The sequence below is a fragment of the Apodemus sylvaticus genome, chromosome 19 (assembly GCF_947179515.1).
Source record: "Apodemus sylvaticus chromosome 19, mApoSyl1.1, whole genome shotgun sequence".
Lineage (NCBI taxonomy): Eukaryota > Metazoa > Chordata > Mammalia > Rodentia > Muridae > Apodemus > Apodemus sylvaticus.
In genome coordinates, this window is record NC_067490.1 from 18,272,739 (window position 1) to 18,300,718 (window position 27,980).

At 46.3% G+C, this 27,980-nt stretch overlaps 1 protein-coding gene across 1 annotated transcript; it reads left to right on the plus strand.

The window, feature by feature from the left end:
- Window positions 1–12,789: 12,789 nt before the first annotated feature.
- Window positions 12,790–27,824, plus strand: Cdk1 (cyclin dependent kinase 1). Its single transcript, XM_052163610.1, has 8 exons — window positions 12,790–12,905; window positions 15,741–15,806; window positions 19,517–19,673; window positions 20,478–20,601; window positions 23,500–23,670; window positions 25,117–25,280; window positions 25,371–25,512; window positions 27,533–27,824. The coding sequence occupies exons 2-8, from the start codon at window positions 15,770–15,772 to the stop codon at window positions 27,629–27,631; spliced, it is 894 nt and encodes a 297-aa protein (XP_052019570.1). The 5' UTR covers window positions 12,790–12,905; window positions 15,741–15,769; the 3' UTR covers window positions 27,632–27,824.
- Window positions 27,825–27,980: the final 156 nt, after the last annotated feature.

Genomic DNA, 27,980 nt, shown 5'->3' on the forward strand with positions numbered 1-27,980 from the left:
AGCAATGGAAACCCTAACTAAGACACACTCCCTGATGACTAAGTATTCATGTATATGAACTTCTAGAACCATTCTTAGACAGGCCACCATGATATTGTTCAGAATCCCAGCCTAGGGAATGGTGCCAACCACAGCGGGCCCTGTTTTCCCACCTCAATGAACCTATTCAAGAAAAATCTCGCAAGGGCATGTTTAAAAGCGAGTCTCTCGGGTGATTTCAGGCCTCATCAAGTTGACAGTTGGGTTTAACCCCCACACCTTCATTCCGAAGTCTGCCAGGCAGAGGGAACTATAGCAGAAACATCTATAGACAAAAGACAGTATTTTCTTAAATTAGAAGTTCTAAACGTGGGGCTGGAGAGATGGCTCAGTGGGAAAGAGCATGGACTTCTCTTCCAAAGGTCATGAGTTCAAATCCCAGCACCCACATCGTGGCTCACAACCATCCTTACAGAGATATGATGCCCTCTTCTGGTGTGTCTGAAGATAACTACAGTGTGCTTACATATACTAAACAAATCTTAAAAAAAAAACATAAGTTCTAAACGTTTATATTATTGTGTTTTATAAAAAGATAAGGAGACAGAATATGTTTGGTGGAGGTGTAATCAGGTGTGGGTGTAAGGGGGTTCCTCTGTGGGCCCATGTTGACGCAGCCCTTCCCCCTGAGGGACCAGCCACACAGTGCTATAGTATAGAATAGAGTTTATTCAGGGCATGGGGAGGGGAGTTGAGAGGACAGTAGAGGCAAAGAAAGGTGGGGGGGGTAGGGAAGAGGAGAGAGAGGGAGGAGAGGAGTAGAGGCTGGCCATGAGCATGTGGAGAGAGGGGGGAGAGGAATGGGGGAGGGGAGGAGGGGGAGAGAGAGGACAAAGGGAAAGCAAACAGACAAGAACAAGAGAGGAGGGGCCAGCAGCCCCTCTTATAGTGAGTCAGGCACACCAGGCTGTTGTCAGGTAACTGTGGGGCAGAGTCTAGACCAAAAACTAACATATATGACATGAACAATAATATGGGAAGTCAAAATAGCTTTCTCTGAAATGATCAATCATAAAAACAGATCAATTGTTAAAAGCAACTCACGTATTTTTTTAATCTCTACCCAAAAACACATTACAAGATGGCGTCACAGGAAGAAACAAAGATGAAAGAGATTGTCAGATGACTAAGAATTTAAAATATAATGAAAAATCAACTTAAAAAAAAGATTTAAAGTGCAGCCAGGTGGTACATGGCTTTACTCTCAGCACTCGGGAGGGAGAGACAGGTAGCTCTCTGTGAGTTCAAGGCCAACCTGATCTATGTAATGACTTCTGTTGCTGGGGGTTGGTCTGGCGCTGCTATGTATTCAAATGCTACATGCTGTACCCCAAGATCTGGTTGCCCCAAGACAAGTGAATCCTCACCTATACCAGCTCTTGTTGTATAAACCCTGCTCCCCAACTTAAAAATATTGGTTAAATAAAACTGGCCACAGCCAATTACTGGGGGGGGGGGTAATAGAGAGAGGTGGAGTTTGAGTTTCCAGGCTGGGGGGTCACAGGTAGGGACCATGGGGAGTTGGAGAAAGGGGGGGGGGGGGAAGAGGGAGAGAGCAAAAGAGGAGAAGACAGAGAGAACAGGAAGTCTCCATTAGTCATGATGAACCAGCAGAGTGAAATGAATTCCTGTGAAATGCCTCCCCAGAACATCAGACTGCTGGAGCAGAAATAACCCAGGAAGATTCAAATAGCAAGTATTTGGGCAGCACAGTTAGGGAAGTAGCCAGTCTAGTGATAGAGAATTAGATTAGGGGTCATCCCCCAGTAATAGCGCAGAGCCTAATAAATAAATCAGTGTGAACCTCATTCATTTGATGCTGGGTGGGAAAGAGCATAATTTCCAATATTCTGCATCAAAACTAAAATAAAGAGAACTGTGACTTCTAAGGAGTCTCTCTTATAAAGGCACAAATCCTTGTACCTTAATCCTCTTCTTAAAAAACAAAAAACAAAAAACAAAAACAAAACCACCACCTCAGGGCGGTTGTGGTGCACACCTTTAATCCCAGCAGTTGGGAGAAAGAGGCAGGCAGATTTCTGAGTTCAAGGCCAGCCTGGTCTACAGAGTGAGTTCCAGGACAGCCAGGTCTACACAGAGGAACCCTGTCTCGAGAAAAACAAAAAACAAACAAAAAAAGACCACCACCAACAAAACAACAACTCAACCTCTTAACATTATTGCTTCAGGGGTTACACCCCAACATGGGAATTCTGGGGCTTGTAGGCAGCTAGTCAAATAGGAACAAACTTCCGGTCACAGCAATGGGTCTCCCCTCCTTACAGTCAGTAGCTTATGAAACCAGGAACTGAAACTACAGGATCTTGATTTTTAAAAAAAGGCTTTGGGTGTTCCTTTGGCCTAGAGTGGAGACGTAGGATTCTAAACTGCCCAGAAGATCAGAAGATTTCTATTTAGCCAGAGGCGTTCTGATAAACAACAAAGAAATACCTTTGCTCCCTTTCTTAATAGTTAATCCAAGTAGGCCTGTCTGTCAAACAGGATGCCTTTCAGGAAGGCCACCTGTTCCTGAGACTTCACAAAACACAAGTTCAGTTGAAACATGCAGGAGTCTCTCTGTCCGCTATCCACCCTCACATCTGTCCAGGCTAGTTTTATGTCAAATTGACCAAGCTGGAGCCATCTGAAATGAGGGATCTTAACTGAGAAAATGCCTCCAAAAGATCCCGCTGTAAGGTGTTTTCTTAACTAGTGATTGATGGGAGAGGGCACAGCCTATGGTGGGTGGGGCCATCTCTGGGCTGGTGGTCCTGAGTTCTGTAAGAAAGCAGGCTGAGCAAGCCATGGGGAGCAAGCCAGTAAGCAGCGCCCCTCCATGGCCTCTACACCAGCTCCTGTCTCCCGGTTCCTGCCCTGATTGAGTTCCTGTCCTGATTGAGTTCCTGTCCTGACTTCCTTCAATGATGAACTGTGATGTGGAAGTGTAAGCTGAATAAACCCTTTCTTTTTTCTTTTTCTTTTCTTTTTTTTTTCTTTTTGGTTTTTTTCAATACAGTGTTTCTCTGTGTAGTCCTGGCTGTCCTGGAATTCACTCTGTAGACCAGGCTGGCCTCGAACTCAGAAATCCACCTGCCTCTGCCTCCCAAGTGCTGAGATTAAAGGCGTGCGCCACCACCGCCCAGCTGGAATAAACCCTTGCCTTCCCAAGTTGCTTTGGTCATGGTGTTCCATCACAGTAATATAACACTAAGACAACACCTATCGCTGGACTATCTCAGAGCCAGCAGCTCCTGAATAATGACACAGAGGCTTATAATAATAATAACGATAATAATAATAACTTATTAGTAATAGTAGCTTATTAGTATAACGTAAGGCCTTAGATGGCTACCTCCCGTCTAGTTTATCTAACTTAAATCAATCTAATTATTCTAGTCCATATTTGTCCATTACCTCTCACTCAGTCCTAGTACCTGTTCCTTTGAGCTCCTTGTCTTGCTGGCGAATCCTCTGCACCTGATTCTCTTGACCCACAAAGCCTATGTCTGCCCAGAAGTCCCGCCTCCTTTCCTCTCCTGCCTCAGCTATTGGCCATCTGATCCTAGTGAAAACCAATCAAAAGGTGAAGGAGGTGTAAGGTTACAAAATAGCGAGGCAGCTGATTAGCCCTTAAAAACAAGCAGGTCAAAGTCCAGCCAGTACTCTCTGTGGGAACAGAAATCAACATTGGAATCATACACAGACAACTTTTACACAGTGCACAAAATGATTACCCCCAACAAACACCCATCGCAAACTTAAAACATTTAATATTCTTTGCCTCCCAGGGCTCACATCTTAGTCCTGTGAGATGCTACAGAGTCCCAGTTTGCCCCGGAGATCCAGTCCTACCTGGGGAGTAAATCTTATCGCCGTAGAGACTATTGTACCAAAAAGAGCAAAATACAAAATCCTAACCACGATTTCCACCAAATGCCTATCACTTCTGCATTACGGTAAAGTAGGTGAGCTCAAGGACTGTCCCGATTCTTCATGTTCTGTGGAAACAGCATGCACGCTTGGCCATATTCAGCCGCGTCCTTGTTCCAAGGAATCGCACTATCGCCAAGGCCAGAATGACACTCCACAGCTTTCAGCTGAACCGTGTTCCCACCCCGCACCCCACGCCCACCCCCATCCCCGCCGCACCCGCCCCAACCAACCTCTCCACAGAGCAGGTACACACTCAGCTGACCCCGGATGCCACGTTCCAGTCCACCACAGCTTAAAAATACCTGTAGTGTTCCCTTCCTCATCCCAAATCTCCACCCCACCTTCATTTAGCTCTTCACTAGGCTGCAGAGCCTTCCCTGGTCTCTCAGTTGGTCGGTCGCTACATCACACCGCTTTCCTTAGGGACCCTCCCTCTTAATTGTCAAGCATGCGGGTAACTTTTGCTGACTCTCACGTTTCCGGTTCAGCCCCCCAGTGTAGATCTATTAGCCGGACTCTGACAGACCCTTTAAGTTACAACAATTGTTTCTACCTAATTGGATTTTTTTTTCCCTGACTCTTTCTCTAGCAGATACTGTTTTTTCTTCTTGAACCAGGGAGTTTGCCCTAGTCTGTCTCTGTGGCCTTCTTAAAGGCCACAATACTCTGTATCGATGCCGCTTCAGCTGCTAGTACTAGCAGGACTCGGTTCTCTGCTTTCAAAGGCGCCGCTCCCCGCTGTACTGCAAAGTCTGCCTTTCTTCTGCACTTGACTGGAAGATCCGCGTCTTCACCTGGTGTCTTTGATAGTCACTAGTCTTAAGGTCCATGGCCGATTCTGTCCTTCTAAGGAATTCAGGTGTGTGGACATGCATGGGTTTAAACCCTGAGTTATCCATCAAAATGTTAAGAGAGATGGATCTTTCTTTTGAAGGGATGAAGAGAAACCAGAACAATGGAGGTCACACACATGACAAACACCCATGGCTTTTCTTCCACTGTTTTGAATTCTTTGAAATTTTTAGGAAAGGCTACTATCTACTGTTGCAATAAGGGGGAAAAAATGTCTCAATCTCAGGACAGACAGGAGAGCCCAGTAGCCTCATTTGTAATGGCTATATATTGAAACTTCTGGATTTCTCCAGAACGTTTCAGGCTTTGCAGGATAGTGACTTTACCTGGGAGCAGTGTCTGAGGCAGGAGGATTGCTGTGAAGTCTCAGGACAGCCAGGTGAAACTGTAGATTCTGATTCCAGACTTCCTTCCTTTCCTAATACCTAGGGCTCCGTATCCTGCCGCAGGGACACCCTGGGTTGCCTTCCTAGCTGACCTTCCAGACTATCCCAGTAAACTGATGAAATCTCTGCTGCTTGGGAGGGTCAGCTTACAACTTTTCCTCCAGGTTTGCTCAAACCTCTCTCTCTGGGAGAATTACTCATCCCCTTTGCTGCTCTTCCTGCTCGGTCTTACCCAACACTGGAAATCACATCTTAAACGCTGACCAAGAATTCTAAGTGACCATGGCCTCCACCAACCGGTGACCAAGTGTTCAAATCCATGGGCCTTTGGGAGTCATTCTCATTCAAACCAACACACACTTAAATGGCTAATGCTGGAGGCAGAACCTTGTGGACTTCTCTATGATGAATAAAATGAATTGCCAATATTAATGAATGTCAATTGAATCAAGCTTTTTCCTCAAGCCTATCACCGAGAAAGCCTTATGCATTCATCGGAATAATATTGAGTTCTAGGGGCTGGAGAGATGGCTCATTCAGTAAAGCACACACCAGTACAAGGGCCTGAGCGAGTTCAGATTGCCAACACCGGCATAGGAGCCAAGACACACTGCCAACACGAGCCTGTAATCTCAGCAGGGGGTGCAGATAGGAGAGTCCTGAGCTCAGCGCCTGGCCAGTCTAGCAAAATCAGTGAGCTGGGCTCACACATATGTAATCTCAGCAACTGGGGACAGAGACCTGCAGATCCCCGAGCTCAAGGTTTGACCAGGCTAGCACAATCTGTGATTCAGTGGGAGACTCTAAATCCAAAGTAGGTAGAGACCACTGGGGAAAGGATACCTAAGGATACCTACTATCAACCTCTAGCCCCTACACACCCATGCCTACCAACAACATACACATACACACACACACACACACACACACACACACACACACACACGCACGCACGCACACGCACACGCACACACATGCACACACACAAATCTACATGATCCCATACATGTGTCATACCACACACACATGTACAGGCATACACACACACACAGATCCAAATGATTCCATACATGTGTCACACCACACACACAAGCACATATACATACACACACAGATCCACATGATCTCATACATGTGTCACACCACATACACACACACACACACTCAGTACACTTAACTAACAGAGCACAGCTTACATCACCCTAGCACTTGCCTAGGGGAGGCAGTTTTCATTTAACAAGCATCTTAGTTAGGGTTTCTACTGCTGTGAAAAGACACCATGACCACGGCAACTCTTATAAAGAAAAATATTTAATTAGGGCTGGTGTGTACTTTCAGAGGTTTAGTCCATTATTGTCATTACAAGAAGCATGGCAGCATGCAGGCAGACATGGTGCTGGAGAAGATGCTGAGAACTCTACATCTAGATTTGCAGACAGCAGGAGACTGAGCCACTCTGGGCATAACTTGAGCATATGAGACCTCAAAGCCCGCCCCCAAAATGACACACTTCCTCCAACAAGGCCACACCCACCCCAACAGTCCATACCTCCTAATAGTGCTACTCCCCCATGGTCTTTGCAGGACCATTTTCATTCCAACCACCACAACAGGGTAAATTTTGAATTAGAAAAATTTGTAGGGGGACAGGCAGATCTCTGAGTTTGAGGTCAGCCTGGTCTATAGAGTAAGTTTCAGGACAACCAGGGTTCCACTGAGAAACCCTGTCTTGAAAGACAATCAAACAAAAATTGTATGGATGTGGGTATAGTTGAGAAGTCCAATGCTTCCTGGCATGAGCATGCCCAAGGCCTAAGTCTGATCTTCAGCAATCACCGAAGAGCAAAACAAACAGGAAACGCTACAGTAAGGCATTGAAAGGATAGAAAATACAGCCTAACTCTAATGACCCCAAGAAATCAGGAGTTTAAAATGCTATCTCGCTTTGTTAGAAACTAGGTAAAAGGTCCATTCCAGAGCCCGCCGGCTCTTTGTTTAGACCTAGCAGACAGGCCTTGAATAGGTGATCCTGGCCCCATAGGGTAACTGGAAATGGGCTAAGCTTATCTTGCTTCTGTAAACTTATGCCATTACCCCTAAGCAGGAGTTCATGCAGCTGTAGACACTATAGGAAACTAATTGGTCCACTGAGCGTGGGCTCCGATAATTTAAACTGATTGGCCTAAAAACTATGGAGTGGTACAAATCGATTGGCTCACATTTCGCGGGCTCTCCATGCTAAGAAATGATTGGTTTGTGATTTGCGGGCTCTGTCGTAAACTTATAAAAGCTGTCGCAATTCAGCACTCGGGGTCCATAGTCCTCTAACCCTGTGTGGTGCACGGCTGTAGAACCCAGAATTCTGGAATAAAGAAATCCTCATGCTATTGCATCGAGACCATTTCTCGCAAGTGATTTGGGTGTTGCCTTCCAGGGCGTAGGGTGCTGGGGCACCCTCGGTTTTGGGGGGTCTTACATTTTTTGGTGCATTGGTCGGGAAGTGTGATTTCCCTTCACACGCGAGAACCAACTCGGAGGTAAAGGGGATCCCCTCTGGAATGTGTGTGTGTGCCGGCGACGTTTTCATTCTAAATGTCCTGAGTGTTTTGAGTGTGGCGCTGCTGTGTATGTGCCTTGGTTTCAGCGTCCTGACTTTGCATGAATCCCAAATACTGTCACCCAAGAGCAAGCCATTGTCAAGGCAGGGCATCCATACAGGGGCTGACGATGATGACAACTCCATGTATAAAAGGTGTGATTAAATCTTGATTTCCTTTTCTAGTGCTGGGCATCACCCAGCATACTGGGCAAGTACCCTGGTAGAATGATATAGCTTCACTACCTGTGCTAGATAGTTTGATGCCAACTTGGCACAAGCTAAAGTCATCTGAGAGGGGGGAATGTCTTACTTCATCAGGGTTTTTGTTCCTGCACAAACATCATGACCAAGAAGCAAGTTGGGGAGGAAAGGGTTGATTCAGCTTACACTTCCACATTGCTGTTCATCACCAAAGGAAGTCAGGACTGGAACTCACATAGGGCAGGAACTTGGAGGCAGGAGCTGATACAGAGGCCATGGAGGGATGCTGCTTACTGGCTTACTTCCCCTGGCTTGCTCAGCATGCTTTCTTATAGATCCCAAGACCACCAGCTCAGGGATGGCACCACCTACAATGGGCCCTCCCCCCCTTGATCACTAATTGAGAAAATGCCCTACAGCTGGATCTCATGGAGGCATTTCCTCAAGGGAGGCTCCTTTCTCTGTGATAACTCCAGTTTGTGTCAAGTGGACACACAAAACCTGCTAGGATAGGGAACTTCAATTAAGATAACGCCTTTATAATATCCAACTATAGGGCATTTTCTTAATTAGTTAGGGATGTAGGAGGGCTCAGACCATTGTGGGTGGAGCTATCCCTGGACAGGTGGTCCTCTAAGAAAGCAGGCTAAGCAAAGCCATGAGGAGCAAGCCAGTAGGCAGCATCCTTCCATGGCCTCTGCATCAGCTCCTGCCTCCGGGCTCCTGCCCTGTTTGAGATCCTGTCCCAACTTCCTTCCATAATGAACTATGATGTGGAAATGTAAGCCAAAATTAACCCTTTCATCTCCAACTTGCTTTTGGTCATATGTGTTACATCATAGCAATAGAGTACCTAAGACACTAATTTTTGAAACAAAAAGTTTTATTTTATGAGGACTTGTCTTCCCCAACCTCCACAGACTTTCATTTGTTTCTTTTAACTTTAGGTGTATCAGTGCTTTGCCTGTAAGTACATAAGGGCTCTGTGTTATTTCTGGCTCCCTAGAGGGTTGGAAAAGGACATTGGCGCTCCAGGAACTGGAGTTACTAATGGTTTGAAGTCTCTATACTGGTGCTGGGAATCACACCTGGGTCACCTGAAAGAGCTATAAATAAATGCTCTTAACTATTGAGCCATCTCTCTACCCCCACCTCCGTATTATGTTTTTAAATGCACATGATATTACTCAGCTACAAACCCTGTGACCTACAACAGTGACCCTGTCTGTAAGACACATTGACACAGTAGTGACAAATGTTATGGAAATAACTACACCATGATTTGTCGGAAGGCATACTCCATGAGATGGACCTCATATCTGACTCTGTGAAAGTGACCGAGAACCCAAGTGTGATGGTTTGCACATGCTCGTCCCAGGGAATGACACTATTAGAAGCTGTGGCCTTGTTAGAGGAAGTGTGTCACTGTGGGGGTGGGCTTAGAGATCTTCCTCCTAGCTGCCTGAGGATGCCCAGTCTGTTCCTGCCTTCCTTCGGATGAAGATTTGGAACGCTTAGCTCCTCCTGCACCATGCCTGCCTGGATGCTACCATGCTTCTGCCTTGATGACAATGTACTGAACCTCTGAACCTGAAAGTCAGTCCCAATCAAATGTATTTTATTAAACTTGCATTGGTCATGGTGCCTGTTCACAGCAGTAAAACCCTGAGACACCAAGACTAGATAAGTTATTGACCTAGGGGGAAACCAAATACTATTACCCTGCTAAAGGAACTTAGTAATAAGATGACGGCTAACACATACTTCTTTACCCATAGATAAGTGCCTAGCTCAACCCACATCAGAGACGCTTCTTCCACAGGATGGGAAGATGGAGTTAACACAGAGACTCACAATTGGACAATGTGCCCATAGTGAGAGACTTTGGAACACCAAGTCCTAAACGGGATGTGTTCATCAAACCCCTGTAGCCTCAAGGCTCAGAGATCTATATAGAAGGAGGAGAAAGATTGTAAGAACCAGAGGAGATGGATGACTCTAAGGAAACTGTGACAGCACACACGAGGCCTGCATAGGGTCAAACCAAATGGAAACCCATCATGGAGAGGGGCAAGCAGACATGAGCTCCCACTCCTAACCAAGAAGCTGCCTGCAAGTGATACTAGTTGCCAAGGGAAAGCCAGTTTCTCCAAGGGAGTGTAACTGGGTTTATCAACTGGCCAACACAAAACACACTCTGTGATCTTTTTTTTAATGGACTTTTGATTTATTTTGCTTTGTTTTGTCTTCTCTCTCTCTCTCTCTCTCTCTCTCTCTCTCTTATTGGTCTTTTGCTTGTTTGTTTTGATTTTATTTTTGTGGATTTTGTTTCTTTGTTTCTTGTTTTGTTGTTTTTGGGAGAAATAGAGACACCCCCCTTCAAACATACACTGGGAGAGAGAGACAGAGTGAGACAGAGAGAGACAGAGAGAAAGAGAGACAGAAACAGACAGAGAGAGGGAGAGACAGAGACAGAAAGACAGAGAGAGACAGGGACAGAGAGACAGAGAGAGTGGGGAGAGAGATAGAGAGGCAGGCAGGTAGACAGTCAGACAAACAAATACATAGAGATAGAAAGAGAGACACACAGATACAGTCAGACAGACAAACAGACACACACACACACACACACACACACAAAATTGGGTGAGTAGGGAGGCAGAGAGGATCTGGAAGGAATAAAAGAGGAAAAATGATCAAAATCTTTTATATAAATTGTTTTCATAAAAGTCTTCATGAGATAAACTAGTTTATTCTTCATTCTGATGCAGCTCTTCTAGCCTCTGTTAGTCTTGTCTAAGGAGGCGTGGTCTGCCTTCCTCTTCCTATGAAGTCTAGGCAGACAACCGCCATCCTAAACTGTCTCTCAGTATCCTCAGCTCTGTCATACTGCTTTGCTTTTTAAAAAGAGATTTATTTTAATTATTTGTGTATGCATGTGTGTATGTTTGTGTGTGTGCACGTGTGTGTGCACGTGTGTGTGTACGTGTGTGTGTGTGTGTGTGTGTGTGTGTGTGCTCAATCACATGTACCTACAAACCTATGGAGATGAGAAGACAGCGCGGGCTCCCTTGGAGTTAGAGTTCCAGGCATTTACAAGGATGCCGGGTTTGTTTTGTGGGTGAAGGCAAATGCTTTTAGCGGCCGAGCCATCTCTCTAGCCCCTCACCACACTGCTTTATTTTCTTGAGGAGCTCAGAATCTTTTCAAAGTAGAGAGCCGCCTCTTTGAGGGATGTGGTCAGAAGGTAATGCTGTGCTAGAGCTTTTGATGCTGACTTAGAGCAGATAAAACAGATAACATTTTGTTTGTTCATAGAATTGTGGAGGTTTGCTTTCTAAGGAATATTTAACATTTTTTAAAAAGATGTATGTATTTAGTATACAGTATTCTACATGCAAGTATGCCCGCACACCAGAAGAGGGCACCAGACCTCGTTATAGATGGTTATAAGCCATCATGTTGTTGCTGGGGATTGAACTCAGGACCTCTAGGAAGAGCAGCCAGTGCTCTTAACCTCTGAGTCATCTCTCCAGCCCAATATTTAACATTCTTATGTAGAAACATGTCAAAACATCTAATGTGTTACCACTTTATACATAATGTAAAACCAAAGCGTGGATACATAGGTATATAATCACAGAGACAGGCCGGCAGTGTTTCTTTTCAGTTTTGAGGGTGTCTTTCAGCATTTCATTGGTTCCTTTCCCCGTGTCTTCCCAAGGTACTTTATATGTGATCCCTATGCTGGCCGCTAATCACTCGTTAGAAAAACTGTAATCTTCAGGAACATGGGGAGAGCTGGAAACTAACCACGGGAGCTGACACAGACACAGAGAGACAGAGACTCCATGTTCTTTCTCATATGCACATCCCGGTGTGTAAGGTGCATATGTTAGTGTGTCTACAAGCTTTGAACTAGAAAGGAAAAGATGCCAGAGGGGGAAAAATTAGAGTTGTGGAGATGGACATATAGGACACAGGGAACAATGGGGGTGGGGCATGCACTTATGAGGTGTGGGGACTAGGGTTATTTGGAGAAGGGACGAGAAGTAACAGAGACCAGTATTGTTTGAAAATTTCATAGTGAAACTTAATATTTTATGTATATAAGCATATATACATACACATGTGCATACACACAACATATGCACACATGCACGTCCATATACACATGCCTGCGGCTGTGTATGCTGGGATTAAAGGCATGTGCCGCAATCCTCAGCTTAATATATATTTTTTGAAAGGCACAATCATAAAGTAATTTTAAATGTTAGCAGTAACCAGGTGGTGGTGGCAGCACATGCCTTTAACCCCAGCACTCTGGAGGCAGAGGCAGGCGGATCTCTGTGAGTTCAAGGACAGCCTGCTCTACAGAGCAAGTTCCAGGACAGTCAAGACTACACAGAGAAACCTTGTCTCAAAATACCAAACCAAACCAAAATAAAAGTATTAAAAAGTAAGAAACTCTTGATGTGGTGGAACTATCACTTTTGTAGCTGGCTATCTAAATTCAAATATATTTGAATCATGTTAGTCCTGGAGGGAAATTACAAATAGAAAGGGATAGGGATGGGGGAAAAATAGATTAGACTGTCCAGAAACAACAGGACGACATTGGAAGGAAAACAGAGAGTCAGTTGGCGCCCGCCCTCCTGCAATTCCTCAGGCCGCGGTTTCCGCTCCCTTTCGCGCTCTGCGCTTCCAGGCAGCCTGGTCCGAGCATAGCTCGACTCTGATTGGCTCCTTTGAACGTCTACGTGCAATCGGATTGGCGGATCCCGGGAGCTTTACCGCGGCGAGTTTGAAACTGCTGGCACTCGGCCTCTAAACTAAGGGAGTTGCTGCGTCCGCCCTGTCCGGAATTGCGGTGTGGCCGCCGGGAGATCAGAGAGGTATGGCGGGAGTCGGACTGGGTGCAGGCAGGGGCTCCACGGGAGCCGGGGATGGGAGGTCCCCCGGGGACGGACAGGACATCCATGTGAGCCTGGGAACCCCTTGTGGACGGGTAGGGCCTCCACGTGAGACCATGGTTTCCAGTGGACGGGTTGGGCCTCACCTGAGCCCCGGGTCACCTATGGAGGGGCAGGGCTCATCCGAGTCTGGGGTCCCCTATAGATGGGCATGGCCTCCCTGAGTCCAGGGTGCCCTATGCAGCAGCATGGCCTCCCTGAGCCTGGGGGGGGGGGTCCCCTATGGGGGGCAGGGCTCAGCGGAGCTACGGGTTCTCTATGGGGGGCAGGGCTCAACCGAGCCAGGGGTCCCCTATTGAAGGGCAAGGCTCACCCGAGTCGGGGTCCCCTATGGAAAGACAAGGCTCAACCGAGCCAGGGGGTCCCTATGAAGGGCAAGGCTCACCCGAGCCAGGGGATCCCCTATGGAAGGGCAAGGCTCACTTGAGCCCGGCGTCCTGCTGACGTGCAGGCCCCTACGCGAGCTCCTGCAGACCCGCAGGGCCTCGCTGGAGCCCCGGGTGTGGGCGGGGTGCCAGCTTGTGTCCCAGACCCTGCTGGCTTCCAGCGCGGAGCTGGGCTGCACCAGGCCAGCTGCCCTTCGGAGGCCTCCGAGTCTGTACTGCTGGAGAAACAGACCCGTGGTCTTTTTTTTTTTTTTTTTTTAAATCATTCCTACCAAGGTGCAGAGCCAAGGAAATGTGGGATCGTTTATTTTTCGATGCCAGTGCTTGTAGAAGGCCGCAGACAGTACCCAGGCTCTGAATTAGAGAGAGGGAGAACCGCGGAAGCTTTCGCATCCTTGATCGTCTTAAAACACACATAATGATGAAGGTTCTGGTGTGTGGATCACCATCCCCACCCCCAACTTGGATACACTGGGCAGCTTTTAACACCAGCGCCCAGAGACTGGAAAATGTCGGAGGGAAATGAACGTGCCTTGAAGACACGTTAACTCTTTGCTGTCTATGCGGCGGTGGCTGAAAAGTTTAATGTACTATTTATTACGTCTCTATATTGAAGAAAAGGGATTTTGGGGGGGTGTGCATTGAAATTGCCTAAACATATACATATGTTTATTGATTGATTGAGAGTCAATCTTAGGAGTATGAGACTCCCCAGGGTCTAGTGGCATGCCTGGCAAGACGCTTGGACAGGTTTATATTTCCCTTTTGAATTTTCATTTGTTGAGCCACTGTCTTCCTTGCGCAGTCCGAAGAGGTGAGATTCCAGGCTGTGCCACCACACCCCACAGAGTTGATTTTTTTTTTTTTTTTTTTTTTTTTTTTTACTGTGGAAAGGGATCTGTAAGGAACAGCTCGCGGAAGGTCAGCTGTTCCTTGATGTTCATTCATAAGGATGTTGTCTTCATCCCTGACTGGGGGCTTTCAAGGAAGAGGCACCACTTTTTTCTACCATTCTTTGTGAGACAAGAATTTTTTTTTCTCCCTTGTTTATGTTATTTTTGAAAGTGTGATTAGGGTTTTGTACTAGCTGTCTTAGGGTTATTATTGTTGTGATGAATTGCCTTCCCCAAAGCAAAGGAACTTGGACAGAAAAAGGGTTGTTCTGAGGTCCATTTCCTCAGAGGATGTGTGGACAGGATGCAGAGGGCCACGGGTGCTGTTTTCTGGCTTCCTTCACATAGCTTGCTCAGCCTGCTTTCTTAAAAGCAGGACCCTATGCCCAGGGTTGGCACCACCTACAATGGGCTGAGTCCTCTCGCATCAATCTCTAATCAAGAGAATGCCCTAAGGACTTGCCTACAGAGGCCCGTCCTACTGAAGCTTTTTCTTGACTGAGGTTCCTTCCTCTCAGATGACCATGTGAAGATGTGACCTGACCTAAAGCTAGTCAACCCAGCACCGTTCTCTCTCTTCCACGGTGCTTTTTTTGGCATTTCCCTTTGAGTGTCTTGAGTGGGATTGTCTGTGGCTACTTTTGGAAAGCATTCAATTCACTTGTGCAGCTAAATGTTCTGGCTGTTCAAGTGAATTGAATGCTTTTTATTTTGGGGTTTTTTTGGGGGGTGTAGGGGTAGGGGATAGGGTTTTTCTGTATAGCCCTGGCTGTCCTGGAACTCACTCTGTAGACCAGGCTGGCCTCCAACTCAGAAATGCACCTGCCTCCGCCTCCCAAGTGCTGGGATTAAAGGCATGCCCCACCACTGTCCTGAGAATTGAATGCTTTTAAGATAATTGCTTTTATAGAACAAACAACTTATTTCTCACAGTTGGACTTCATTTCTTTTGGGGACAGAATTGGAACAAACTAGGCCCCAGGCTGGCCTTGAACTTGCTCTTTCTTGTGCTAGGATTACATCATGTGCAATTACTTACAGATTCTTATTATCTTAAGAAAAACTGAAACAGTACAATTTTATTACAGTAGCAGTGTGCTGAAATATTACTTCTTTTTCGAAACTTTCCGGGGACCAGAGCCCTTTTTTTTTTTTTTTTTTTTTGAGACATAGTGTCACTAAGTTGCTTTAGCTGTGTATCAGTATCCTCAGTAGCTGGGTTGACAGGCTGGCTTGATTTGTGAGAAGGGGCGGAGTTCATGGCTGTATAGAATATGCAAACTCACTGTCTGAGAAGGCTCAGAACATTTCACTGCAAGAGCAGCTGAACCCCAACCAGACTGTCTTGATGGAATGACTGACATTTGTGGGCCGTGCAGGAGGCCCTGGAAAACACTCTTCTGTGATGTCTTCCGGATGTTTAGACTGCTTTGAATTAGCAGCACATAATCACAGCACTGTCTTCCCCCTCATTTTAGGGTCTGTCGTCGTAACCTGTCGAGTAACTATGGAAGACTATATCAAAATAGAGAAAATTGGAGAAGGTGAGTGGTTTTAGTAGACCCGTCCTTTGAAAAGAATGTAACGGTGCTACCGTGGGACACAGAACCATTTGCTGAGTGCAGTCGTTGACACATCTGGGCGCATGTGCATCGGTGTGCCCTTGTGTTTGGTGCTTGTGGCCACCTTGAGAGAATCAGGGATCTCTCTGAGCACACCTGTAGGGGATTATTTTGACTCCATTAATTGAAGTGGACTGGACCCTCCCCCAATGTGGGTGCCATTGCTTGCCTGAGATCCTGGACTGTGTAAATGGGGAGGGGACAAGCCACAGTGAACCTCACTCTCCACTGTCTGTGCTCCTGCTGCGGCTGGACTCTAACCCAGATCCTGTCTGGGTGTTTATCAAGTAAGGCATACTTTCCCTACAACCTAAAGCCCAAGGTGCTTCTCGATGAAGAGAACTGTTACCCTGATTCTTTGCTAACGACCCTAGGGTCTCGTGTGCACTAAGTACTGAGCTGGTCCCCAGGCAGATCTCACTTCTGGAACTGAATAGCCCAGATGCTTGTGGTTGGGGGTGTGGAGGGGGGGGAACTACTGATAGCTTGCCTGTGTGTTGGAGTAGGTTAAGGGGGTAAGATGATGCTGATTTCACAGTACATTTTAGTCTTTCTAAGTACTGAATTCTAAGTTTTCCGTAAACTGGGCGGGTGGTGTTCTGTGTGGTCATGGGCAAGAATGGCCCAAACCTAGCGACTGTCACATGGTGTTCAGTTCCCTGCTGTAGTATTTTAAACAATGCTTAGGCCCACGTGACATAAAGGAGGAGTGAAAATAACCCTTTCCTATTTCTGTCTATTTTTTTTTCCTCTCTCCCAGCAACGGAGTTTCCATATTTCTATCTAGGAATCAAGACTTCAATCTGAGCTCTCCAGGAGCAAACAGTAGAACTTGTTTCTGTGTGGGTTCTGTTGAGGACGGATTTCATTTCTGTTTAGAGACCCCACTGACACGGGGTATTAAAACCAAGACAGGGGATTTAGTAAACCAGGAACGCCCCAGGGCAGTGTCTGGTGTGCGTCTGGGGTTTTCTTTTTTTAACGTGACCATCATCTCCGCAACTGTCTCCTTGCGTGGTAACCACTCCCCCTCCTCAGCGTGTCCACTGCCACTCCACGCCCCGTGGGGTGATGATGCCCTTGGATCGGCCTTTCTGAGGCCATCCCCTGCTGGGCTCTTTAACTTGTTCTGGAGCAGTGGTTCTCGGCCTTTTGAACACCACAGCCTGAGTGTGTTGAAGAACACACTCAGTTCCTCGTGTTGTGGTGACCCCCTAACCGTTAGATCAGTTTTATTGCTACTTCGTAACTAATTTTGCTACTCTCATGAATTATAATGTAAATATCTGATATGTGTGCCCCTCTAAAGAGCTACAACCCACGGGTTGAGAACTAATGTAGTAGCTGAAGGCGTTTGTTCATTTCCTTGATGCTCTGGGCTTTAGGCTGGGGTCCCCGGCATCTCTCACGGCCTCTGTTCAGATCCTGCAGCCCTTTGACCTACTTTTCTGACTTCGGCTCTGGCCTAGGGGCTTGTCTGCTGCATTGTGCCTGGCTGCTCTGGATCGTCTGTAGGGGATCCTGAATGGCTTGTTGAAATAATTTGAAAGTTAGGTCATGCTGTCTACATTTTCTTCTGCCAATAACCAAGTACCTGGTCAAACCTGTGAATATGTTGTACTGTTTTTCCCATGTTAGTGTCTTCTAACTGTGTGTCACTGTTGTGTTGTTGGTCGCCATTCCCAGTGAGACAGTCTTCAGATTTGCACAGCTGCCCGGGCTCCATGTGGTTAGTGAGGTCTCCCTTGGCATTCAGTAAGCACTCTAGAAACATTGAGTTTTGATGGGGTTTAGTGGCTTTTAGCAGGCAGCGTTATCAAGCCTTTACCCTAGAGGTAGCTGGGATCTTACCCTTGTTTATACTTGTATGACACTTTGTAAAATTCAATGTGTGTGTGTGTGTGTGTGTACATTTGTACAGGTGTGCATAGCCCATGAAGGCCAGAAGTGTTGCCTCCTCTGGACCTGGATTACAGGAGGCTGTGAGCGTGGTATGGGGCCTGGTCCTCTGCAAGGGCACTGAGGTCTAAGCCCCGAGCCATCTCTCCAGGCTTATTCGATACGTTCCCCTCCCCAATTATTTATTCCTTAAAATCCTTCTGGCTCTAAAACAAATAACTGAATTTCAGAGCATCTACTGTTTAGCTTATGAATAGTGGTCCCCCGCTGGCTTTGGTTAGCCCTGTGGCCATTAATTGAGAAGAGCCGGGAGTTCAGATACTTAAAACAAGCTGTTCTGCTGTGTTGTCTGAGAATCAACGGTGACTGGGTATTGGCTGCCAATCGTGAGTTCTGCACATGCCGTCATGAAATGTGGCAGGGCACTGGGAGGAACCGAGAGGCCAGAGGAATCCTGAATTGATCATTGCCTGTTTGGTTGTTATATACCTTCCTAATGGTGACTGCTCGGATAGGGTCACCTTGCTAAGGGCTTAGCTCCTTGGGTGCTTCTGGCAAGCATGCTGTCCACCGTGAAGGAGCACAGCTCATAAATTTCCTGTGGCTTCGCAGACAGAATGTTGTCAGTTCTTTTTATCTAGAATAACATGGTTATTTAGTCACCTAGCATTTTATCAAAACAGTAAGGATTTTATTTGAAATGATATTAAAATAACTGTAGTGTTTAGGAAAACAAACTGTCCTGGAATTTAAAGAATACTGGAATAAAGCTAATGTGGACAGCAAACTGTTTAATCTTGTAAGCACTTGATCATTGGGATGGAGTCTTAGAGCCGGTAAACGCCGTGGAGTAGCTTTTAAATTTGGAAGAAATGGCTCACTCTGTTCAGGGTCTAACCGTGCCTCAGCTACCTAAGTAAAAGGATTACAGGCATGTAGAACCACATCGGGTACTGAGTTCCCGGCTTGTCTCTAACTTGCCTGAGTCTTACAAGCAGCTGTGTTACAGCTGTGTGTCACCAGACCTGGTGTGGTGGTCACTGCTGAAACTATACTGATGCCAGGAGAAGCTTTTCAACAGAGTTTATATGCAGTTAGGGAGTTCTGTACTGCTTTAAACTGGATTCCGAGTTTAAAAGGCGCCTGTGATATCTGGAGAAGAGCCCATCTTGCATGTCCGCCACACCCCGCTGTGTCTTTTCTTACTGCTGTTGCTGTTCATGTGACACTCATGTTATTGTTTTCCACATTCCCAGTGGGTAGGAGGCGTCCTACTCCAGTAGGAGATAGCAGCTTTCTTGGGTTTAATAAAAATGCATGGTGTTTCTGTGTCCACTACACTCTACTGGGTGACTGCATTTTGAGATCTGTTTAATGTATCAAGGAAATCCTAAGTCAATACAGCTTTTTGAAAGTTTCACAGTGCCTCCTCTTGGTACTGTTTTCCAATCTTGAGTTTATGTAGCCTTTAACTATATGCAGGATAGTTTTGATGGGTGAATTTCAAATGAGATCCATGTCCTAAAGTTCTTGTGCTGGGCTGGGAGGGAGACTTTGGGTGAGTCAGTGAGTTTTTATTTCCAAACCGTGTATATGTTAGGCTGTAGTGATCTTCAGTTCCCTTTTGAAAGCAGTGACGGTTTAATTATGCGTGAGGTGAACTATCTGTCCGCAGCTGGCGTTTCTCTCAAAGAATTCAACTTAAATTTTTTTTTTCCTTTGCTTTCTTTCAGGTACTTATGGTGTGGTGTATAAGGGTAGACACAGGACCACTGGCCAGATAGTGGCCATGAAGAAAATCAGACTTGAGAGTGAGGAAGAAGGAGTGCCCAGTACCGCAATTCGGGAAATCTCTCTCTTAAAAGAACTTCGACATCCGAACATAGTCAGGTGTGCTGTGCTGGGACTGAAACCGTTCTCCCCGTGCTGCTGCTGCTGCAACTCCTTTTTAATGTGGAAATTCTCATGTAGTTTCGGGTTCAAGCGGGATAGAGTCCGACTTACCTGTTGATTCTGTTTGGAGAATTTGAGACGTGCTGTTATATTGGCTGGAGGAGCAGGGCGTGGCCATGGGAGCCCTTCCTTCCGTGAGATGCTTAGGTCCCCAAAGGCTCCTAGGGCAAGTAGCAGGGTTGAGGGGTGAGGTAGATAGCTTATGCTTTATTGGCTCGTTTGGCCTGGGTCTCTGAGGAAGTTGTCTAGCGGGTCATTAGAATTTCTGATGGTACGAAGGACTCAACCCAGGGCTTGGGGCATGCTAAGAAAACACTCTAACCACTGAGCTGTAGCCTCTGGCCTCTTAATTTGGGGTTTTTGAGTTTTTGAGACAGGATTTTGCTCTAGATCACCCAGGTTGGCCTTGTGTGCACCTCTACCCCAGGCAGCCTTTGAATTTAAAGGCTTAACCTCGCGCCTTCTGCCTCTGGCCCTGGCCTGGGTTCTAACGGTGGCACTGGGGCTGGGACGAGGCAGCAGCTGTTAAAGTTAGACTTAGCTGTCATGGCCACAGCAGCCAGCTTTGGGGGTGCAGGTGGTATGGGCTAGCTCCTTCTGCACAGGAAACTGGATTACTGTTCTGAACTTCCTTCCTTGAGTTCTACTTGAGAGTGAGGGTAGTTGTTAGGAGCTTGTGTGGTACCTGGGAGGCGGCGGGAGGCAGTGCTGCCGGCTGGGCTCATGCCGTGCTCTGCTCAGCCTGCAGGACGTGCTCATGCAGGATTCCAGGCTCTACCTCATCTTTGAGTTCCTGTCCATGGATCTCAAGAAGTACCTGGACTCCATCCCTCCTGGCCAGTTCATGGATTCTTCACTGGTTAAGGTAAAGCCTTGCAGACTTTAATTAATACTTAAACGCCCTCTGACCGTGGGCCTCCATTCTTGTGTTTGTGGCTGCATCTTAGAAAACCTGTGAGAAAATAGAGCGTTTTATTTTTCTTCCTTCCGCCTGGATGCGATCATCTGTCTGTCTTATTTCCAGACAGTTCTAGCAGTGCAAGTAGTGTCTGAGGATCTAAGCGCAACCCCAAGGACCACGTATCCATCCCTGGGGACAGGACAGGCTTCAGTGTCTATGTGCAGATCAGTGACAGCAGCCTGAGCCCAGTGCTGATGCTAGGTGGTCTTAGTGTGTCACAGATAGGCTCTGGTTAACGTAAGCATTGTATTTTGGTTAAATTATAGATGTATGGGTTGATCTTTGTGTGCGGTATTGGGCATTGGACCCAGGACACTGCATAGCTGGGCAAGTGTTTTTCTCAGCAAACAAGTGTAGGTTGTGAATGCCTATGGGAAAGGAGTCTTAACCTTAAACCGGCTTTATTTTTCCACTGAGCCATGTGCCCACGCCTTGAGACTTTCACGTTGCCTCTGTAAGCATCTAAACCCAGAGGGATCATTCTGCATGTGTACCGCACACACACGTTAGTTAGCCCTTCCTGTCTCTGTTTCGTAATGGTTTAATACTTGGCACAGTTGCTAAGCCATTTCCATTTCCATTACTTCCTATTTTAGTGATGGCTGCAGTGAGTCCTCATGGTGGGGGTTCATTCTGTAACCCAGGCTCCTCCAGCCTCCATCTCCCAAGTGTGGGCATTATAGGCATGGGCCACTACACATACATACACACACACACACACACACACACACACACATACATACACACATACATATGCACATACATACATACACACATACATATGTACATACACACACATATATGCACATATACATACATACATACAAACATACATCTGCCTGCCTGAAGAGGGCATCAGATCTCCCTAAAGATGGTTGTGAGCCACCATGTGGTTGCTGGGAATTGAGGTCAGGGGCATCCAGGGCTCCTAACCAATGAGCCATCTCACCAGCCCCCACCTTGTGTAATTTTATAGATGGATTCTTGGAACTGGGATAAAATATGTGTTTATATTTAAGATCTTGGTAGTTAGGGCCATATGGCCTCTAAAGATCAGTTATTATTTTATTACATTGTTACCAAGATTTGACTCTGTATCTTTTAAGTAGTCTCAGTTTATTATGTGAAGGGTCTTATTACAGTTACTCTATCTGACATTTGACATACATTGTGTTCACTCATCTATGCACAGCCTGTACATGCTCCTCTTTCTGTATTAGGCTATGGTTCAGTGATAGCAAAGGCCTTTTTACTAACACACGGTGACTGGGCAGTGGTGCCCACATTGGGTGTGACTTAGTCCTGGTCACAGTTGCTGTGATGAAGGGTATGGCCACAGCAGCTTGGGAAGGAAAGGGTCCATTCTGATGACACTTGTGTGTAACTTCTTCACTGGAGGAAGTCAGGATCCGGAGCAGGAGCTGATGCAGAGGCCATGGAGGAATGCTGCTTATTGGCTTGCTCAGCCTGCTTGCTTACAGAACCCAGGACCACCAGCCCAGGTGTGGCCCCACCCATAATGAGCTGGGCCCTCCCCCATCAGTCACTAATTAAGAAAATGCCTTCCAGGCTTGCTTACAACCTGATCTTATGGAGGCATTGTCTCAACTGAAGCTCCCTCTCCAATAACTCTAGCTGTGTCAAGTTGGCATGAAACTATCCAGCACAATATTCTTTGATTTTTTTTTTTATTTTGTTTTGTTGAAGGCATAATATATAAAATCATGCGTTTTAGAATAATGTTAATATTTTTCTGCCCTCTCCTACCTCCTTTCTTTTGTCTTAAATTATGGATAGCATAAAGATTGATTTGCTTTAAGAACAAGATCAGAGCCGGGTGGTAGTGGTGCACGCCTGTAATCCCAGCACTTGGGAGGCAGAGGCAGGCGGATTTCTGAGTTCGAGGCCAGCCTGGTCTACAGAGTGAGTTCCAGGACAGCTAGGGCTACACAGAGAAACCCTGTCTCGAAAACACCAAATCCAAAAAAAAAAAAAAAACCTAAAAAAAAAAAAAATGAGATCAGAGGGCTTGGGGGACAACTCAGTGGGAAGGAAAGTGCTTATGATACAAGCACGAGGAGCTGAGTCTGGTTCCCAGCCTCCGTATGGAAGTCAGGTGTGGCAGTGAGCACATCTTTAAGCCCACAGTCTGAAGGACAGAGCGCTGGAGTGGACTGGCTCTGTTCTGTCCCAGGGCCAGCCAGCTTGGCTCAAAGGGTGAGCTTCAGGTTTAATGAAGAACATCATCTCAAAAACAAAGGTGGAAGCAATAGAGGAAGACACTGCCTTCCTCCTACCGGGGTACCTGATAGGTAGTGTGAGCACACAAACACATAGGAGAGCTGTGCACGTGTGTGCACATACACACACACACACACACACACACACACACACACGAGAATTAGGTTATGAATAAACTTTTACAAATGCCTAGTTTAAGCTGTTTTACATAATTTCCTATTGTCTCCAAAGAGGAAATGCATATGTAAAGTGACAGAAATGGAAAAGAACAACTTAGTTGAGCATAGAAACAGTTGACACAAGTGTTGGGGGAACTTCTGCACAGCAAGCTAACTTGTGACTTTGACAGGGAACAAGATTTTAAATGTTCATGTGGGTATAACTATATCTTTGATAAACATATACTCTAAGTAAGCAGGCTTCCTGTCTGCCTGTTTGTTTGTCTAAAGAGGCCTGAAGGGTCTTGTGGTAGCTAAATTATTTCTCTGTCATTTTTTCAGAAGTTTTTCACTTAGGGCTCTTGTGGAATGATCAAGTTTCTGACTGGTTTCTTTTTTCTAGAGTTACTTGTACCAAATCCTCCAGGGGATTGTGTTTTGTCACTCCCGAAGAGTTCTTCACAGAGACTTGAAACCTCAAAATCTATTGATTGATGACAAAGGAACAATCAAACTGGCTGATTTCGGGCTGGCCAGAGCGTTCGGAATCCCGATTAGAGTGTACACACACGAGGTGAGCCTAGCTGGTGGGGTGGCGGCTGGCTGGCTGCCTGCCTCTGCTCTTTAAGCCAAGAAGGAAATACTTGGTTGAAAAAGGTTCCTGCAGCCAGGCAGTTGTAGCACACGCCTTTGATCCCAACTTGGGCAGGGGCAGGAGGATCTCTTGAGTTCAAGGCCAACCTGGTCTATAAAACAAGTTCCAGAACAGCCAGGGCTACACAGAGAAACCTTGTCTCAGAAAACCAAAATGAAAGTTCTGTTCTGATGGTATCAGTTTATTGCTTTTTTAAGTTATTTTATGTGGTCTGAAAATGGAGGGTGGGGCCTTTGGCATCTTTTGTCAGTGGAGAAGGGCTTATTGTAGTTTTGGGGGGGGGGTTCTCATTTCTTTGTATTGATCTTTCCCAGAGCTGTGGTTCCCCCTGATTGGACCCTGCTGTGGTCATTCCAGGTTCACAACTCCGCAGACGCCAATGTTCTGAAAGGGCATTGACTACATAGTACAGGAACATTGGCGTCTGCGGAGTTGTGAACCTGGAGTCTATAGTGTTGGTCTCTCCTGTGTCTGTTGGTTTTTGAGGCAGAGTCATCTGTAGCCCGGGCTGGCCTGGTTCCCTGGGTAGCTGATGGTGCCTGCCTGCTTCCTGGGTGCTAAGGCTACACAGATGTGTGCACGGCTGTGCCTGCTGAAGGCCTGCGCATGTGATCGACAGGGCCGCTCTCCCACTGAGCGGCCTTCTCGGCCTGGTCTTGTTGATTCCTTTTTATTTTTTCACAGCTTACGATATAAATCTTCTTTGATGGCTGTAACTGCTGCTGACCTCATTACGTTGTTCGTAGAGGTCTTAGATTCACTAGTTTGATAAATAAACTATAGCTCTAAATCACTAATCAGTTGGGTTTCCACCCCCCCACCCCCACCCCTTTGGCTTAGATTTCTTATTCATGTTAATTGGTGCTATCATTTTAACATGTAAACATGTAAACAAAACATGTGCTTTGTATAGTATCTCATTCCTAAACCATCTATTACTACTTAGTCCTTTTTCTTCTTTAAGCTTTTAAGTTGAAAAAGAAATTGTTCTCTCTGTCTCTGTGTCTCTGTCTCTCTCTTTGTCTCTCTCTCTCTGGCAGGATCTCACTGTGTAGCCCTGGTTGTCCTGGGACTAGCTCTTAGACCAGACTGGCCTCAAACTTTGCTTCTAGAGTGCTGGTGTGCTGGGCTTAAAGGTGTATGCTGCCCAGGTATGTGCCCAGCCAGGCTATAGTTGCTTTAGTCCTTTGATTTAAATGATTTGAAAAACAAGATGTTCTTACCCACTAATGAGCAGAAGTCAGAAGTAAATTCGCTTTGACTTAGTAATTTGTATATAGCTAGTTGACTGAAGTTCCTGGTGACGCCTGCACAGCTTCCTAAAGGACAACCATGTGTGGTCTGTCTTGGTCTGTCTTGTCCCAGGTGGTGACGCTGTGGTACCGATCCCCAGAGGTGTTGCTGGGCTCCGCCCGCTATTCCACTCCGGTGGACATCTGGAGCATAGGGACCATATTTGCAGAGCTGGCAACCAAGAAGCCGCTTTTCCATGGCGATTCAGAGATTGACCAGCTCTTCAGGATTTTCAGGTAATTGTGTTTTATGCCTGAGCTGCTAAAAGCCCGTACAGTTGAATAAAAGGCACTGTGTGTGCGACAGGACTTTCCCTCTTCTTTCAGAGCTCTGGGCACGCCTAACAACGAAGTGTGGCCGGAAGTCGAGTCCCTGCAGGACTACAAGAACACGTTTCCCAAGTGGAAGCCAGGGAGCCTCGCGTCCCATGTCAAGAACCTGGATGAGAACGGCTTGGATTTGCTCTCAGTAAGTGCGCTGTTCCTCAGGGCTGGAGCGCGGCGGCCTTGTGTGCTCACAGTCACTGAGCATGCTCAGTCCTGGGCTTGTCAGCAGGAAGAGTCAGCAGCTGAGTCGATGCCCGGCGTGCCTGTGGTGATGGCTGCCTTTGAGGTGTGCCTGCCTAGTGGTCCGAGGAGCCCCTGGTGTTGGACTTTGTCATTTACTTCCCGTCTGGTAGTGGAGATGCTGGCTGTAGGCGAGGCGGGGCTCACATACCTTCTTGCTTGAGAGTATGTTACTCAGTTATGATGGCTCCTCCCTGCACTGTTGGCTGCTTGGTAAACTGAGCTATTGAGGCTGTTGACAGCATAAACTCCCTTTCTCAGGTCTGGCCTAGTTTCCTCTCAGAGAGGCTGGCAAAGACCAGTGTCGCTCTGATCTTCTTCACTTGGCTTGGTGCGTGCCATTAGCAGTTATTAAAAACAATGCAAAGAGCATAGTTACTGCTCAGGACTAATAAACAAGGGCCTCCTTTAGGAAATTGGTTGTAGGTAGAGCAGTGTTTAAAAGCTGAGTTGGTAGAAGGAATGAAGTAGACATTCCAGGTGGTCTTTCAGCTCCCTTGCAATCTATAAACGGTGCCACCAAACGCGGCTCAGATTTGTCCGGACCCCATAGCTGTCGCGTATTTTACTTAACATAGTATTGTTGGATAACTGAGAAGCCTTCCCCTATCCTGGGCCCAATTTTCTGGTACTGTCTAAAGTTATTAGCTGTGTGTGTGTGTGTGTGTGTGTGTGTGTGTGTGTGTGTTTTGCTGGGGGCTATGGACACAAGGCAGAGCTTTCGCAGAGTGGTGTAGAAAGGTTGGTTGGTCATTGACTGTTGAGCTGCTTGCAAGTCTTTAAACAAAGGGTTTCACGTAACAAAAATCAATCCTGTGCACCAGTTTCCTGTTGAGCTGACACCCTGAACTAGCTAAGCTCTTGCTGTGGCTGTCACTGTCCTGTCCTCAGCAGGCCACTGTGCACGCTAGCAAGGTCTGTATCCTTCGCAGGCCCCCCCGGAAGCAAACTGTCACAGTCGGAGACCACTGTGGATATTTGATAAGACTTGGCTTCAGATTTCAGTTTATCTTCTCTTACATTCATGGATGCCAGCAAGTTGCTTGCTGTCCTTGAAAGACTTGGTCTCCTAATCCAAACAGTGTCGCACATCTTTCCTTTTTGCTGTGAGGACTGACTGACATATCTTGAAGGCCCTACTCGGGAACTAGTCAGCAGAAGGCTCTGTAGGCCCGAACAAGTGGTCAGTATGCATGAAGCCCTGGCTTTGATCTCTAGCACCACATAAACCTGGTGTGGCTCCTGTCACCCCAGCATCCCAGGAGAATCAAGGTTTCAGGGTTGTTGTAACTCAAGGCCCTATTGATTGGGGTAGGGTGAGCTTTTAGTTTTTTTATTTTACTTTATATTTTATTTAATATGTGCAAATAAATTGTTCCTGTCTCCAGAGACACCAGAAGAGGAATTGGATCCCATTACACATGGTTGTGAGCCACCATGTGTTTGCTGGGATTTGAACTCAGGACCTCTGGAAGAGCAGTCAGTGCTCTTAACCGCTGAGCCATCTCTCCAGACCCTTAATCTATTTTTTGATTGAGTTTTCTCTGAAGATATATGCATGATCAGATTTAAGATCTGGAGTGTTTAATTTAGTTCACTGTAATGAATCCATCTTTTGTAGCTGTGTTTATAAAAGTGCTGTGGGTTTTTTTCCTTTGTTGGCTTGGAGAAGGGGTTATATGGACACTATCATTAAACACTATAACTGATTGTAACTTTTTCAGTTGTGAATAACAGATGGACATTTAATTTCCAAGGTAGATATAATTAGCTAGATAACCTGAAAATTTATGTTTTGGTTTTAAAGCTGTCTGGGTGCTTATCTTATAATTTATAACATGTTACCAAGGTGTCTGTGATTTAAGTATCTTGGAGGGGTAAATAGAAGACAGGCTTCTAAGTTTATTTCTTTTTCTCTCTAGAAAATGCTAGTGTATGATCCTGCCAAACGAATCTCTGGCAAAATGGCCCTGAAGCACCCGTACTTTGATGACTTGGACAATCAGATTAAGAAGATGTAGCTCTCTGGAAGTCCCTGTCTGCTGTGGCAGGGGAAGATCGTGCCGTTTATTGTTGACTCTTCCTGTCTTGTATAGTTTTTCTTTTCTTTGTTTGTAAACCACCATCTGTACTTTTCCTAATTTCCTACATATAACTTAATTAACCTGTAAATATTATTCCATAGGAGTTTAAATATAATTCTGTATATGTGTACATGTCACCGTGGTGGCTATTTGTTACTGTGACACAGTGCTGCTGTAGGGAACTGGCTGGGCAGATGTGAATCACCCCCCCTACCCCCCACCCCCACCTTCACAGCAGCCACGCCTGCAGCTGGGCTCAGGCTCCGTGATGCTTTCAAGTACCTTT

Excerpts from the sequence above, each read along its gene's own strand:
- Cdk1 (XM_052163610.1), top strand. The coding sequence starts at position 15,770 with ATGGAAGACTATATCAAAATAGAGAAAATTGGAGAAG. Across the intron at positions 15,807-19,516 it reads AATAGAGAAAATTGGAGAAG|GTACTTATGGTGTGGTGTAT; the intron begins GTGAGTGGTTTT and ends GCTTTCTTTCAG. Across the intron at positions 20,602-23,499 it reads TGGATTCTTCACTGGTTAAG|AGTTACTTGTACCAAATCCT; the intron begins GTAAAGCCTTGC and ends TCTTTTTTCTAG.